The 16,496-nt window shown below is 40.1% G+C and overlaps 1 protein-coding gene across 2 annotated transcripts in view; it reads left to right on the top strand.

Moving 5' to 3' along the window:
* EPC1 (enhancer of polycomb 1) overlaps positions 1 to 16,496 on the top strand; it is a 163,677-nt gene that overhangs the window by 118,763 nt on the left and 28,418 nt on the right. For both annotated transcript variants that reach the window (XM_077268496.1, XM_077268495.1), the window contains 9 exons: positions 8,614 to 8,773; positions 9,019 to 9,164; positions 9,257 to 9,463; positions 10,372 to 10,520; positions 11,398 to 11,542; positions 11,827 to 11,997; positions 12,312 to 12,401; positions 12,525 to 12,673; positions 12,850 to 13,202. In XM_077268496.1, coding sequence (XP_077124611.1) covers positions 8,674 to 8,773; positions 9,019 to 9,164; positions 9,257 to 9,463; positions 10,372 to 10,520; positions 11,398 to 11,542; positions 11,827 to 11,997; positions 12,312 to 12,401; positions 12,525 to 12,673; positions 12,850 to 13,202 — 1,510 coding nt within the window. In that variant the 5' untranslated portion in view covers positions 8,614 to 8,673. The remainder of the gene's footprint in view (positions 1 to 8,613; positions 8,774 to 9,018; positions 9,165 to 9,256; positions 9,464 to 10,371; positions 10,521 to 11,397; positions 11,543 to 11,826; positions 11,998 to 12,311; positions 12,402 to 12,524; positions 12,674 to 12,849; positions 13,203 to 16,496) is intronic.

Raw genomic sequence — 16,496 nt, 5'->3', positions numbered from 1 at the left:
AATATTGACAAAGCTTCAGAAAGCAGCCATTGTTAGCTGAGGCTAGTTTACTCAGACTGCACATATGTGTGGCTAATAACTGGATTGGATCCTCCTTGGTATAAGTAGGCAAACATCAGATCATGTTCTATAATAATGTTTATATAGCACCAACATATGCTGCAGTAGTTCATATGCAAGTCATAACATAGTTAAAGATAATACAATAATTAAAGCGAAAATAATGGCGGCCCTTCTCGTAAGAGCTTACAATCTACAATGAGGTGGGGGAGACTAAGTACAGGGGCTTATTTACAATGATGGTCCAGCCATCTTGAGGGAATGGGGGATAGAAAAAGGCTGCATGAGCTAGTCACAAGCCATCATTTGTAGGGCCTTTGGGTGCATTGGAGTTTGATGGAGCATTATGTTCAGAGAAATGGTGAATGGGCTATATATATTAAAAGGACTTCCATTAGTGAATGTGATTGGCTGTCCTAAATATTCTGCATTTTGAAAGTCCATTTGTGCACGTTTCTTCATTAGCCATTAAAAGGTATCAACCACTGAGGACTCTCAATTCGAAATATTTTTCTAAACATTCTGCACATTTTTAAGTAAGTAAACTGACCTGTGGTTCTTTTTTTTGAAATCTACAACTTGTCAATTTCTCTTGCGGATTTACCCATATAATTGTAGTAGATGCGGAAGAATTCACATGCAAAAACAAAGTTGTTTGTTAAAATATGATATTCCAAATAGAGACCAAAAACGCCACAAAAATGTATGTTTAAGAAAAACAAGTGACCTAATAGATGCAGAAGATCTGCAACATCCAAAGCTCTCAAATACTTTAGCTTCAGGAAGATCACCCCCGAGTCATGCATTTAATTTCAGTAAACGAGCTAGTGTTTTCACAGTTCTCCAGATTAAATCTACCGTATTTAATTTTACATTTTTGGGACAAGGCTCTTGCCTGCTTCACAGTTGAGAGGTTCTGTACCAGTTTGTTACAATATCAGGCAGTGGTCACACCAAAATCAAATAATGTGGTTCAAAGGCTGTCCTCCATCTGTAAATTCAGAAAGTCTGTAAAAATGGGAAGTTTCTTCTAGAGAGTTTATAGCTAGTGTCTGGGCAAATGCAATAAAGACCCAAGTTACTAAAAAAACAAAGCTGTTTTACTATCTGCACGCAGTTTATTGAGAGTATGAGGATTAGCATTTGTTACAAGAGCATCTGCTGCGGCTGGGGCTACAGCCATCTGTGCTAACTCTTGTGAGTTCTTGCAACTTTAAGGCTATGTGCACACGTAGGAAATGTGGTGCAGAAATTTCTGCACTAAATCTGCATCTCCTGGCAGAAAATGCAGGTGCAGTTTCTGTGCAGATTTTACCAGTGCAGATTTTTATCATGGAGGGGTACAGAAATGCTGCAGAACTTCACAAAAGAAGTGACATGCACTTCTTTGAAATCTGCAGCGTTTCTGCGCAGATTTTTCTGCACCATGTGCACAGCTTTTTTTTTCACATTGATTTACATTGTACTGTAAATCACAGTGCAGTTCTGCAGCGTTTCTGCAGCAGAAAAATCTGCTGCAGTTCTGCACCAATTCTGCACTAAATCTGCATCGTGTGCACATACCCTTAGACTAGGTACTTTGTTGATGTGTAATCTTAGGCCTCTTTCACACTTCAGTCTTCTGGCGTCAGTCAAAATCCGTCGTCGTGACAGATCCGTCAAAAATAGTGAAAAACGGAAACAACGGGTCCGTTTTTTTTGTGTTTTTTTTTAAAGGATCCGTCGCATCTGTTTCTTCCGTTTTTTCGACAGATCCGTTTTTTCATATCTCCAAATGGGAGGCTCCCAAACGTGATTGGCTACTGGAAAATAATGGAAACCTGTATATTGAGTGTTCTAACACCCCATCTTTGAGAGGTTGTAGAGCAAGTGGCAGAAATGGAAGGAGTTCTAGCAAATATTGTGACCATCTATCCATCAGGCAGGCTGCTGGCAGGCTTCTTGCTTGTATGCTTCTTGCTGGCACATTGAGGAATGAAGCCACATGGCAGGTTTATATAGATTTGGGGCTGTCTGGCCAATTGGCTACTATATACAGATTTGGAGAATGGTCAATGTAAAAAACAAAACAAAAACGAAATCTGTCTCTGGATTCTGTCATTTGACAGACAGCGACGGATCCTGCGCCCATAGGCCTCCATTCTAGCCAACGACGGATGCCGCTGGATCTGTCGCTGTCCTACTTTTTGACGCAGACAAAAAACGTTCCTTTGTGCGTTGTCCCCAGCAGCCGGACCGACAATTTTCGACGGATCCAGCGCACAACGGAGGCCATCCGTCGTACTCCGTCACTAATACAAGTCTATGAGAAAAAAACGGATCCAGAGGGCAAATTCGCTGGATCCATTTTTTTTCTACAAAACGATGGATTTTGACTGAAACAAAAAGACTGAAGTGTGAAAGAGGCCTTACGAAACACGTTCATTTGTGTCACTTCTAGGACAGTGGAGTTCTAATATTTTTATTGCTTAAAGTTGTTTCTGTTTAGCAGCAAAAAAAGTTGATAACATTTCCCATAACTCATCTCTAAGATTTCCAGCAATCTTTAATAACTTACAGCGATGACTTGCTCTGCAAGCATTTTACTGTTGATGATTCCATGTTTGGCATGTGACCACTGATGTCTAAAGATAGGGCCATCAGTAAAAAGTCCTGGGAGACCCCTTTAAAGTCTGCTGAACTAAAGGTCATCGTAAGCTTAACCCCTTCACCCCCGGAGCTTTTTCCGTTTTTCCGTTTTCGTTTTTCGCTCCCCTCCTTCCCAGAGCCATAACTTTTTTATTTTTCCGTCAATTTGGCCATGTGAGGGCTTATTTTTTGCGGGACGAGTTGTACTTTTGAACGACATCATTGGTTTTAGCATGTCGTGTACTAGAAAACGGGAAAAAAATTCCAAGTGCAGTGAAATTGCAAAAAAAGTGCAATCCCACACTTGTTTTTTGCTTGCCTATTTTGCTAGGTTCACTAAATGCTAAAACTGACCTGCCATTATGATTCTCCAGGTCACTACGAGTTCATAGACACCTAACATGACTAGGTTATTTTTCACCTAAGTGGTGAAAAAAAATTCCAAACTTTGCAAAAAACAAAACAAAACAAAATTGCGCCATTTTCCGATACTCGTAGCGTCTCCATTTTTCGTGATCTGGGGTCAGGTGAGGGCTTATTTTTTGCGTGCCGAGCTGGCGTTGTTAATGATAGCATTTTGGTGTAGATACGTTCTTTTGATCGCCCGTTATTGCATTTTAATGCAATGTCGTGGCGACCAAAAAAATGTAAATCTGGCGTTTCAAATTTTTTTCTCATTACTCCATTTAGCGATCAGGTTAATGCTTTTTTTTTATTGATAGATCGGGCGATTCTGAACGCGGCGATACCAAATATGTGTAGGTTGGGGTTTTTTTTTATTGATTTATTTTGATTGGGGCGAAAGGGGGGTGATTTAAACTTTTATATTTTTTTTATTTTTTTCACATTTTTAAAAACTTTTTTTTTTTTTTTACTTTTGCCATGCTTCTATAGCCTCCATGGGAGGCTAGAAGCAGGCACAGCCCGATCGGCTCTGCTACATAACAGCGATCATCAGATCGCTGTTATGTAGGAGAAATGCAGGTGTGCTGTGAGCGCCGACCACAGGGTGGCGCTCACAGCCACCGGCGATCAGTAACCATAGAGGTCTCAAGGACCTCTATGGTTACAATGGAGGAGCATCGCCGACCCCCGATCATGTGACGGGGGTCGGCGATGCGCTCATATCCGGCCGCACGGCCGGATGCGGTAGTTAAATGCCGCTGTCTGCGTTTGACAGCGGCATTTAACTAGTTAATAGCGGCGGGTGATCGCGATTTCACCCGCCGCTATTGCGCGCACATGTCAGCTGTAAAAAACAGCTGACATGTCGCGACTTTGATGTGCGCTCACCGCCGGAGCGCACATCAAAGCGGGGGTCCCGACATGTGACGTACTATTCCGTCACATGTCGGGAAGGGGTTAAGCACTGTTCGCATAAAAAAAGTCCTCTTTAATATATTATATAGCACTGTGCACTTACAATTGCTCATTTTGTCTTTCTACCAAGATAATTCTCTTTTCCAATCGGTCTATGACATCATGTGATTAAAAACTGACTAGCTGAAACCTTCTAAGCTCTAAGTAGAATCAGGAGGTATATTTTCCCTGTAGGAGTCAAGTCACTGCAAAAAGTCCCTGGCAGAGGAGGGTATCAGATAGGTAATGGGTTGAATATGTGAATATTTTTAATTTAATCGTATGAACATATATTTTAACATCAGATAAGAATGAATAACGAACAATAAACAGTGATTGAAAGGGGACAAAGGAACATAAATCAGAGTCAAAATGATGTAAAATATATTGACCAAGAGATCTAGATGTAATTTGATTGTTTGGTCATCAAGATTTAGTCCTTTAGCATTACCCAGGGTGCACCATCTGGAGGCGGACTAACGTTGCACCCCAAGGGAATGATAAATGCTGGGACAAGAGACTTCCTGTTTCTACATAGAACAGAGGCAAATTATCTGGGTAGAAAGGCAAAATGAGCAATTGTAAGTACAGTGCTATATAATATGATTGCAATATACAGTACAGACCAAAAGTTTGGACACACCTTCTCATTTAAAGATTTTTCTGTATTTTCATGACTATGAAAATTGTAAATTCACACTGAAGGCATCAAAACTATGAATTAACACATGTGGAATTATATACTTAACAAAAAAGTTTGAAACAACTTAAAATGTCTTATATTCTAGGTTCTTCAAAGTATCCACCTTTTGCTTTGACTGCTTTGCACACTCTTGGCATTCTCTTGATGAGCTTCAAGAGGTAGTCACCAGAAATGGTCTTCCAACAATCTTGAAGGAGTTCCCAGAGATGCTTAGCACTTGTTGGCCCTTTTGCCTTCACTCTGCGGTCCAGCTCACCCCAAACCATCTCGATTGGGTTCAGGTCTGGTGACTGTGGAGGCCAGGTCATCTGGCGTAGCACCCCATCACTCTCCTTCTTGGTCAAATAGCCCTTACACAGCCTGGAGGTGTGTTTGGGGTCATTCTGTTGAAAAATAAATGATGATAAATAAATGATGGTCCAACTAAACGCAAACTGGATGGAATAGCATGCCGCTGCAAAATGCTGTGGTAGCCATGCTGGTTCAGTATGCCTTCAATTTTGAATAAATCAGTTTCACCAGCAAAGCACCACCACACCTCCTCCATGCTTCACGGTGGGAACCAGGCATGTAGAGTCCATCCATTCACCTTTTCTGCGTCGCACAAAGACAGGGAGGTTGGAACCAAAGATCTCAAATTTGGACTCATCAGACCAAAGCACAGATTTCCACTGGTCTAATGTCCATTCCTTGTGTTCTTTAGCCCAAACAATGCTCTTCTGCTTGTTGCCTGTCCTTAGCAGTGGTTTCCTAGCAGCTATTTTACCATGAAGGCCTGCTGCACAGTCTCCTCTTATCAGTTGTTGTAGAGATGTGTCTGCTGCTAGAACTCTGTGTGGCATTGACCTGGTCTCTAATCTGAGCTGCTGTTAACCTGCGATTTCTGAGGCTGGTGACTCGGATAAATTTATCGTCAGAAGCAGAGGTGACTCTTGGTCTTCCTTTCCTGGGGCGGTCCTCAAGTGAGCCAGTTTCTTTGTAGCTCTTGATGGTTTTTGCCACTGCACTTGGGGACACTTTCAAAGTTTTCCCAATTTTTCAGACTGACTGACCTTCATTTCTTAACGTAATGATGGCCACTCATTTTTCTTTACTTAGCTGCTTTTTTCTTGCCATAATACAAATTCTAACAGTCTATTCAGTAGGACTATCAGCTGTGTATCCACCAGACTTCTGCACAACACAACTAATGGTCCCAAGCCCATTTATAAGGCAAGAAATCCCACTTATTAAAGCTGACAGGGCACACCTGTGAAGTGAAAACCATTCCCGGTGACTACCTCTTGAAGCTCATCAAGAGAATGCCAAGAGTGCAAAGCAGTCATCAAAGCAAAAGGAGGCTACTTTGAAGAACCTAGAATATAAGACATAATTTCAGTTTTCACACTTTTTTGTTAAGTATATAATTCCACATGTGTTAATTCATAGTTTTGATGCCTTCAGTGTGAATTTACAATTTTCATAGTCATGAAAATACAGAAAAATCTTTAAATGAGGTGTGTCCAAACTTTTGGTCTATACTGTATATTAAGAGGATAAAATTTTGATGGGAGGAAGAGGAAGCTTCTTTAAAGAGAACCTGTCAGCAGGATTTAGCCCTATACGCTAAAGGCATGGCTATAATGTTACTGTAATGCTGATTAATGTGTTACCTGATGTGAAGGGATCCGCTCAATGGCTGCTGAATGCTCACTTTATGAAGTTTTCAGAAAATGATGTCTTGTGTGCATGGGGACGGGATCTTCTTTTCGTTCCCCTCCACAGCCTCTGTTTCTTGTGCGGGTCAATGATTATTCAGTGATCTGCCTCCTTTTTAAAATTCCACGCCATCATCTTGTGGGCGGGCATGCGCAGTGGGAGTTGGCATCCTGTGTACAGGACTTAAATAAAATTGCACCGGAGGCGGCGCATTCACAGATCAAGATTTCGGCTCTGAACTGAGCCAAAATCTCCATCTACATGTGCGCCATTTTATTTCAGTCCTGCACTCAGGATGCCGGCTCCCACTGCGCACGTGCTGCCGACACAATTAAGACTGGTATATTGCGCCCAAAACTTTCATGAAGGGAACGCTGAAGTAAGATGGGTCAAATTAAGAGGTGTACCCCTCTTTAATTTGGCACATTTTCTGCTTGATAAATCAGTGATGGTGGCCTATATGCAACTGCATCAAGGGTCTGTTTACATTTAGCTTTGAAGTCGGGGTTAGTAGGGTCTTGCCTCTTGGATCCCCATGAGTCGGCAGAATGAATTGAAATCCGTGCTTGTTTTGCTGCTGGTGTTTCTGGATCTCTAAATCGACAATTTTATATCTCCACAATGTGATACCCAGCAGTAAGAAGTGTGGCAGTGACTTCTGACTGATGATAGTGATACCCTTCTTATTTCCAAAGCTTTACTAAAGCGATTCCCTGCTTAATTATTAACCCCTTCATGACCGTGGGATTTTTCGTTTTTCCGTTTTTGTTTTTCACTCCCCTCCTTCCCAGAGCCATAACTTTTTTATTTTTCCGTCAATTTGGCCATGTGAGGGCTTATATTTTTTGCGGGACGAGTTGTACTTTTGAATGACACCATTGGTTTTACCATGGCATGTACTAGAAAACGGGAAAAAAATTCCAAGTGCGGTGAAATTGCAAAAAAAGTGCAATCCCACACTTGTTTTTTGTTTGTTTTTTTTGCTAGGTTCACTAAATGCTAAAACTGACCTGCCATTATGATTCTCCAGGTCAGTACGAGTTCATAGACACCTAACATGACTAAGTTATTTTTCACCTAAGTGGTGAAAAAAAATTCCAAACTTTGCAAAAAAAATAATAAATAAAATTGCGCCATTTTCCGATACTCGTAGCGTCTCCATTTTTCATGATCTGGGGTCGGTTGAGGGCTTATTTTTTGCGTGCCGAGGCGGCGTTTTTAATTATACCAATACGGTGCAGATGCGTTCTTTTGATTGCCCGTTATTGCATTTTAATGCAAATCGCGGCGACCAAAAAAACGTAATTCTGGCGTTTCGATTTTTTTTCTCGTTACGCCGTTTTGCGATCAGGTTAATGCTTTTTTTTTATTGATCGGGCGATTCTGAATGCGGCGATACCAAATATGTGTAGGTTTGATTATTTTTTTATTGATTTATTTTGATTGGGGCGAAAGGGGGGTGATTTAAACTTTTATATTTTTTTTTTTTCACATTTTTTTTTACTTTTTTTTAAAACTTTTACCATGCTTCTATAGCCTCCATGGGAGGCTAGAAGCAGGCACAGCCCGATCGGCTCTGCTACATAACAGCGATCATCAGATCGCTGTTATGTAGCTAAAATGCAGGTGTGCTGTGAGCGCCGACCACAGTGTGGCGCTCACAGCCACCAGCGATCAGTAACCATAGAGGTCTCAAGGACCTCTATGGTTACAATATACAAGCATCGCCGACCCCCGATCATGTGACGGGGGTCGGCGATGCGCTCATTTCCGGCCGCCCGGCCGGATGCGGTAGTTAAATGCCGCTGTCTGCGTTTGACAGCGGCATTTAACTAGTTAATAGCGGCGGGTGATCGCGATTTCACCCGCCGCTATTGCGCGCACATGTCAGCTGTAAAAAACAGCTGACATGTCGCGACTTTGATGTGCGCTCACCGCCGGAGCGCACATCAAAGCAGGGGACCCGACATCGAACGAGATAGTACGTCCGATGTCGGGAAGGGGTTAAAGCACTGTAACTTCTTACTTGTCGTCAATCACTTTCTTTAGCTGAGCCCCAGTGAGTGTATAAATGGCTTCATATATCCTAATTTGTAATCCCGTTCCTTGTTGTAAATTGTACTAGAAGGCAAATTGTAATGTAATATTCTCTGTTCTGTCCCTAGGAACATCATCTCCAGCGAGCCATTTCAGCACTGCAGGTATATGGAGAGAAGCGGGATAACATGGTTATTCCAGTACCGGAGGCAGAAAGTAACATCGCTTATTATGAATCTGTGTACCCAGGGGAATTTAAGATGCCAAAGCAGCTCATTCACATACAGCGTAAGTACTCCGCTTTCTTCGTCTAATGACTTTCTTACTGTTGTGTATAAGTTGGCTGTAAATGAATATTTTATTCATTCTTTGTACTAAAATATTTCAATGTTTAATATTTAGAGCACTTGTTTTTATTAGACTAATTTTCATTTTTATCTGAATTGCTTGTGATCACAAAAGCATAAGATATTTTAATAGGGAAATCATCCAGAAAAATGATCATCTTACATAGGTGTGTATACTCTTTTCAGCTTTTAGTTTGGATGCCGAGCAGCCGGATTATGACATGGATTCTGAAGATGAGATTTTTGTAAACAAACTTAATAAGAAAATTGAGATTTCTCCTCTTCAGTTTGAAGAGATGATTGATCGATTAGAGAAAGGCAGTGGTCAACAGGTAAGTTATCTGATGGATTGCATTCTTCAGGGATAAAAGATTTGATTTTGTATAAATGCCTAAAAAGTAAAGAGATTTTTTTTTTTCTTTAGCCAGTTAATCTCCAAGAGGCCAAACTGTTGCTGAAGGAAGACGATGACTTGATCACGGAGGTTTACGACTATTGGATCAAGAAAAGGAAAAACTCTCGCGGCTCCTCTCTTATACCAGCAGTGAAACAGGAGAAGCGGGATGGCTCCAGTACCAGTGATCCTTACGTTGCTTTCAGAAGACGTACGGAGAAGATGCAGACACGGAAAGTAAGAAAAACATTTTAAAAAGGAAAAAAAAAATATATTTTTTTTTCAGTTCCTAGTAAATGGTATAGATTTTTTTTTTTTTTTAATCTCACAAGTGCACTGCCTATAGAAAACTGTCAATGCAGCCAATTATAGTCTTGTGTGATCAATATGTTATAAAAGTAGGTGACTGAAGCACAATTGAGAACACAGGTCTCATTCAGATGACTGTTTTTTTGTTTTTAGCTTTTTTTTTTTTTTTTTTTTTTTAATGTTCATGTTTTTCATGGATATAACATGCACTTATTATAGTCTATCGGGCTGTTCATTTGACCAAGGTACACCAAAAACAAAACTATCCCGGAGACACCGGTTTATGGAAGCTCAGCACGGGGAGACGCACTGACATGAAGATCTGATTCAATCTTTTTGCATAATACACATCTGAATGAGTAATTATTTTAATGTAAATCTCCAAATAAAAAAAATCATTAAATTATTGGTTTAAAAATTAGCCTAACACATTAACACTTTAATGACTTTTTTTTTTTTTGCACGCACAATTTTGTTCTTTTCCTTCAACCTAGACTCTTAACTCCCACCACCACCTCGATTTTAGCCATATTGATAATAGGTCGTTAAGGGGTTAAAAAAAATGATGAGGCCATTTTAACAACATACTGAATTTGTAAGGTTTTTGTGAAAGACAAGTGATATAAAATATGTTTTGGTATTGGGTAGTACATTGTTGATCGATCATACCTCTATAAAACGTTGATCATTGCATTTTTCGACCTGAATTTACATTTAAGAGAATATATTTATACATTCTCAGCTCCGTGCTACTCTGTGCATAAAGTTTTTGTAAGTTTGTTCTGCATTTCTTCCAAATTGTTTTTTTAAAAATATTTCAACTTTATTTTACACAGAATCGAAAGAATGATGAATCTTCTTATGAGAAAATGCTGAAGCTACGTCGTGACCTTAGCCGAGCTGTAACGATACTAGAAATGATAAAACGACGGGAAAAAAGCAAACGTGAATTACTGCATCTAACACTGGAAATAATGGAGAAGAGGTCTGTATTATTTTTTTTGTTTTGGTATAGTAGTGATGCTATGGATATTTGTTCACCGCTTGACTAATGCCAGGACGCAGGTGGCCAGTAGTGCACCTGGAGATTTTCCACTGACTTCTAATTTAGAAGCATCAAATCCATTAAGTGCTTGATAGTTAAAAGCTAGGTAAATTCATCAAAAAGTTAAAAACCCACTGTTTATAAAGGTAACCATTAGCAACTCCAAGTAATTAACTGGTGAAAAGGAATGTTTACTGACGTGTTGATTGGCTCTCTGCCTCTACTCCCTACCTGACACTTGATAGTACACATTGTCACATTATGCACTCTCATGGCTTGTGCTGGAGTACATCACAGCCTGTATTTTCAGCTTCTTTGTAAGATGTCCAGGAGCATGGAACGAGCTTTGACTGTAGTAAAAAAAAACTTTTAAACTAGCTGGCATGGATCCATAAGGGAGGAGGGCAGACAGGGCACAGGTAGGATGACTGCAGCTTGGCATGGGCTGGCCACATCCCCTGAGCTGTGACATAATGTATTAGAAGGGAGCAATAGCACTGAGAAGATGAACCACCGTCAAATTCAATAGAAGGTACTTTCATGACTAGATACAGCACTATGGATGTCGTCTTCATAAAGTGTGTAAAGCTATATCCATTATATGGATATAGTAGTCTCCCTGGAGATGTCATCTCCCTGGAGTACCCAATTAATGGGTATTTAAAAGCCTTCCAGATGACAATGTTCCTTAGGCCAGAATTCGCTTTGCGTAGTCTGCTGCATGTGAAGGCTCTTAAGTTTTTCATTTTATGAATGATGTGCTTGTTCCCTATTGATGTTGTAATATAATTTTTTATATTGATTGTTTTATTTGCAGGTATAACCTAGGTGATTATAATGGAGAAATCGTGTCAGAGGTAATGGCACAACGTCCGCCATTGAAGCCCACCTACGCCATCCCTATCATCCCTATTTCTAGTCCGTTTAAACATCAGGATACAATAGAAATTAAGATTAACAAGGTAAGACCAATCCGTTATGTTATATTGCTCATCCTATTTGTCCTGCAAAAATCTTAACATCATGTAGATGGATGCAGCTATAGCAAACTGGAGGAAAAGTCTCCAATGGTAACCTTGCATGTTGCATTCGGATAACTTTTTTTTTTTCTGATAACGTTATTAACCAGGGTCTTGGGTATCCTCATTTAAATTGTTATTGCTTTTTTTTTTTGTTCATATAGTTTCCAGTTTTTCATGATTACCTATCAGTTTTTTTGTTTTTTTTCATCTTTAATGACTTCTAGCCAGAGAAATCTGATGTTGTACGACCGAAGCGTAAATATGAGAAGAAGCCCAAAGTCTTACCCTCATCTCCTGCTGCTCAACAGACAAGCCCTGCTGCACTGCCAGTGTTCAATGCTAAAGATCTGAATCAGTATGACTTTCCAAGCTCTGATGATGAGCCCCTCTCACAGGTATCTTAGAAGCACTGGAAAGCTTGTTTAGTTAACGGCTGTACATCATTCAGGCTGCTGCTAGTAACCATGAACCCCTGTATTTCATATAGTTCAAAGTTAATGGTTCATACATGTGTTTTACTAGTAAAGGTGCCAAATCCTTCTTGTAACTGTAAATCTGAATTGCAGTTTCGTCATCATGTAAAATACATGTATTTATAAATGAAGGTACAGCATATTATGGGTGTATAGGTATGAAAGCCAAGGGCTGAATTTACATTTGTTTTCCAATTGAACATAGTTTTAATGTTTCTGCCCTTCTGTCTTGTAAGGTCATGTCTGGTTCATCAGAAGCCGAGGAAGAGAATGATCCAGATGGTTCCTTTGCTTTCCGTAGGAAAGCTGGCTGTCAGTACTATGCTGTAAGTAAAAAGATTAAGATTAGTTTATTTATATATGAATGTCTTTTGCTTTAATTAAAAAAAATATTTTTTTACTTTGTCCTAAATATATGTATTTTTTTTTTTCCTTTTCGTCATTTTTAGCCACATTTGGACCAAACTGGCAACTGGCCATGGTGTAGTCCAGAGCAAGGAGGATTAGGAGACATTCGCTATAGATACTGCCTCACTACCCTCACGGTTCCGCGCAAGTGCATTGGATTTGCACGAAGACGGGTTGGGCGTGGAGGAAGGTGAGTTGCTGTGTTTCAGGGTTTTTTTTTTTTATAGTGGCAGTTACTTATGGACACTTTTGGTATCTGTTAGCTTAAATTCATAAACTTGGAATCTGCTTTAGCTCAAGTGTGTTTCTGTATTTGGCTCTATTTTGCTTTTCTAAATGGATTTTTTTTCTCGTCATCTTTTTCAGGGTACTTCTTGACAGAGCGCATTCTGACTACAATAGTGCTTTTCGTCAATTGGATGTTGACATGCTTTCCTCTCCAGAACACACTTCAATCAACTTATTTGCCAATACCTCAGAAACGAATACCTCGGATAAATGTTTCTCTAAAGACCTCAGCCAGATATTAGTCAATATAAAATCACGTAGGTGGCGCCATTTTAGGCCTCGGACAACATCCCTACATGACAGTGACATTGTTGACATTTCCTGTAGAACGTTTCACAAGGGTATAACACGAACAGGCACAGCACAACCTGGGACCCAGACTTGCAGTACCTCGACATCAAGTAAAAGTAGCAGTGGTTCAGCACACTTTGGTACGTGGTCCATTGCCTTGTTTATTCTCTTGATTACATGGGAATACCTCTCCAGGAATGAATGGCAACGTGTGTATTGTAGGTGTTTGTATAAAACTCATATTAGGCCATTTGCCAAACCTGTTTCTGTTCATGCGGCATTGCATGGTGTACAGTAATCACACTAAGTTAAAGAAGTAACTTCGCTTTTAAGTGATCTGTCATTGTCTAGCTAAATTGGGTTATTCTTGTGTAGTGAGCTTAAGATGGTTTGGAAGCGGGTCGAATAGGAACCTCTATGACTGCGTTCACCCTTTGCGGATTTCTGCTACAGCTTTTTTGCCACAATTTTGAAAAACGCAAATGTGATCAGAGCCTAAAGGTCATAATACATTGAAGATATTTCTTGATTAAGATTTTTAGCCTATGTGTCATTTCATGGATATATTATTAATGGTCAGAACTTTTGTGATCTCCATTTGGATTTGTTTTATTTATTAAACCTAAAAAGGCACCTATTGTTTTATACACTTTTGACATGTCATAAGTTTCAATTAGTGAAGATCTGATTTCTGAGACCCCACCAACTACTAAATTGACGTGGCATAAGTGATCGACAGAGAGCTATTTCATGCATTGACTTTGCCCAGTCCCAGCAATCGAAACCTGCAACATAATCCACAGAGAAAACTCTCTCCAGCACTCACGATCTGCTAAGGGAAATCTAAAGTGATCGAACGCTGATATACTCTAATGACCAATATGCTTGAGAAATAACAGTGCTCAGAAGTTTTATAAAGCAATAGTTCCATTGTAAAGTGTACGTGTGTGTGTGTGTATGTATGTATGTATGTATGTATCTATTTCAAGTGTTTATTTCTGTTAATGTTGATGATTATGGCTTACAGCCAATGAAAACCCAAAAGTCATTATCTCAGTAAAATAGAATAATTAACAAAAAAACACCTTTAAAGGCTTCCTAAGCGTTTAAAAAGGTCCCTTAGTCTGTTTCACTCGGCTCCACAATCATGGGGAAGACTGCAGACTTGATGGATGTCCAGAAGGCAGTCATTGACACACTCCACAAGGAGGGTAAGCCACAAAGGTCATTGCTAAAAACGCTGGCTGTTCACAGAGTGCTGTATCCAAGCATATTAATGGAAAGTTGAGTGGAAGGAAAAAGTGTGATAGAAAAAGGTGCACAAGCAACCGAGATAACCGCAGCCTTGAAAGGATTGTTAAGAAAAGGTCATACAGAAATTTGGGGGAGATTTACAAAGAGTGGACTGCTGATGGAGTCATTGTTTCAAGAGCCACCACACACAGAGGTATCCAGGACATGGGCTACAAGTGTCACATTCCTTGTGTGAAGCCACTCATGACCAATAGACAACGCCAGGAGCGTCTTACCTGGGCCAAAGAGAAAAAGAACTAGACTTTTGCTCAGTGGTCCAAGGTGTTGTTTCCAGATGAAAGTAAATTTTGCATTTCATTTTTAAATCAAGGTCCTGGAATCTGGAGGAAGAGTATAGAGGCCACAATCCAAGCTGCTTGAGGTCTAGTGTGAAGTTTCCACAATCGGTGATGGTTTGGGGAGCCATGTCATCTGCTGGTGTAGGTCCACTGTGTTTTATCAAGACCAAAGTCAGTGCAGCCGTCTACCAGGAAATTTTAGAGCACTTCATGCTTCCCTCTGCCAACAAGCTTTTTGGAAATGGAAAGTTCATTCTCCAGCAGAACTTGGCACCTGTCCACACTGCCAAAAGTACCAATACCTGGTATAAAAACAACAGTATCAATGTGCTTGATTGGCCAGCAAACGTGCCTGACCTTAACCCCATAGAGAATCTATAGGGTATTGTCAAGAGGAAGATGAGACACCAGACCCAACCATGTAGACGAGCTGAAGGCTGCTATCAAAGCAACCTGGGCTTCCATAACCCCTCAGCAGTGCCACAGGCTGATCGCCTCCATGTCGTGCTGCATTGATGCAGTAATTGATGCAAAAGGAGCCCCGACCACGTAATGGGTGCATTCACTGAACATACATTTCAGTAGGTCAGCATTTCGGATTTTAAAATCAATTTTTCAAGCTGGTGTTATAAAGTATTCTAATTTACTTTGATAATGACTTTTGGGTTTTCATTGGCTGCAAGCCTTAATCATCAACATTAACAGAAATAAACACTTGAAATACATCACTCTGCTTGTAATGACTCTATGTAATATGCGAGTTTCACTTTTTGTATTGAAGAACTGAAATAAATGAACTTTTTGATGATATTCTAATTTTGTGAGAAGCACCTGTGTGTGTGTATATATAGAAAAAAAGCCCTTTTTCTTCTTTTATGGACTTTGGCAAGTATTGGATGAACCGCTGAGGAGGCCTGAGCACCCGCCTATGTAGTGTTGTGCTGAGACCACCATTGATTGCTCATCTCTGGCACAAGTTTGGGGATATAGTATAATTATATCATTTTATAGAAGGGGACTGTAGTGAGATTTCTGGCGTAGGTGACACCACAACTCAACCCAGTTCCACCCATTGTGTTGGAGCTGGGAGAAACTGGTGTGAGAATGCCAAAAGTCGCAAATTTTTGACTCCTCAGAGTTGTCCCTAAATTTTAAGACTTTTTGAAGCTTTTATGCCAGAATTTTGTCGTGAATACTTTGACGAATCAGGGCCATAGTGTGAGAGTCTTAAAAGACCGTTCTCTACAGTGGAGGAAGGTGTCCTGAATTTTGTTTTTTTCTGTTTGTTTGAGACTTGGCATAGCTGAGCCTTTTCCACTTGTCATGTATGGGGGGTTAGAAAGTAAATGTGACTGTACATTGAACTGTTCATATCTAGAAGATGTGAAGTCTGTGTTGCCTGGGTCTTCACTGCCAACTGGTGCAAGATGTGTATATATATGTACAGTGGGGCAAAAAAGTATTTAGTCATTCAGCAATAGTGCAAGTTCCACCACTTAAAAAGATGAGAGGCGTCTGTAATTTACATCATAGGTAGACCTCAACTATGGGAGACAAACTGAGACAAAAAAATCCAGAAAATCACATTGTCTGTTTTTTTATCATTTTATTTGCATATTATGGTGGAAAATAAGTATTTGGTCAGAAACAAACAATCAAGATTTCTGGCTCTCACAGACCTGTAACTTCTTCTTTAAGAGTCTCCTCTTTCCTCCACTCATTACCTGTAGTAATGGCACCTGTTTAAACTTGTTATCAGTATAAAAAGACACCTGTGCACACCCTCAAACAGTCTTGACTCCAAACTCCAGTATGGTGAAGACCAAAGAGCTGTCAAAGGAC

This window comes from Ranitomeya variabilis, chromosome 6 (genome assembly GCF_051348905.1).
Source record: "Ranitomeya variabilis isolate aRanVar5 chromosome 6, aRanVar5.hap1, whole genome shotgun sequence".
NCBI classification, from domain to species: domain Eukaryota; kingdom Metazoa; phylum Chordata; class Amphibia; order Anura; family Dendrobatidae; genus Ranitomeya; species Ranitomeya variabilis.
The sequence above is the reverse complement of the archived record's forward strand: the minus strand, read 5'-3'. Positions and strand labels throughout refer to the sequence as shown.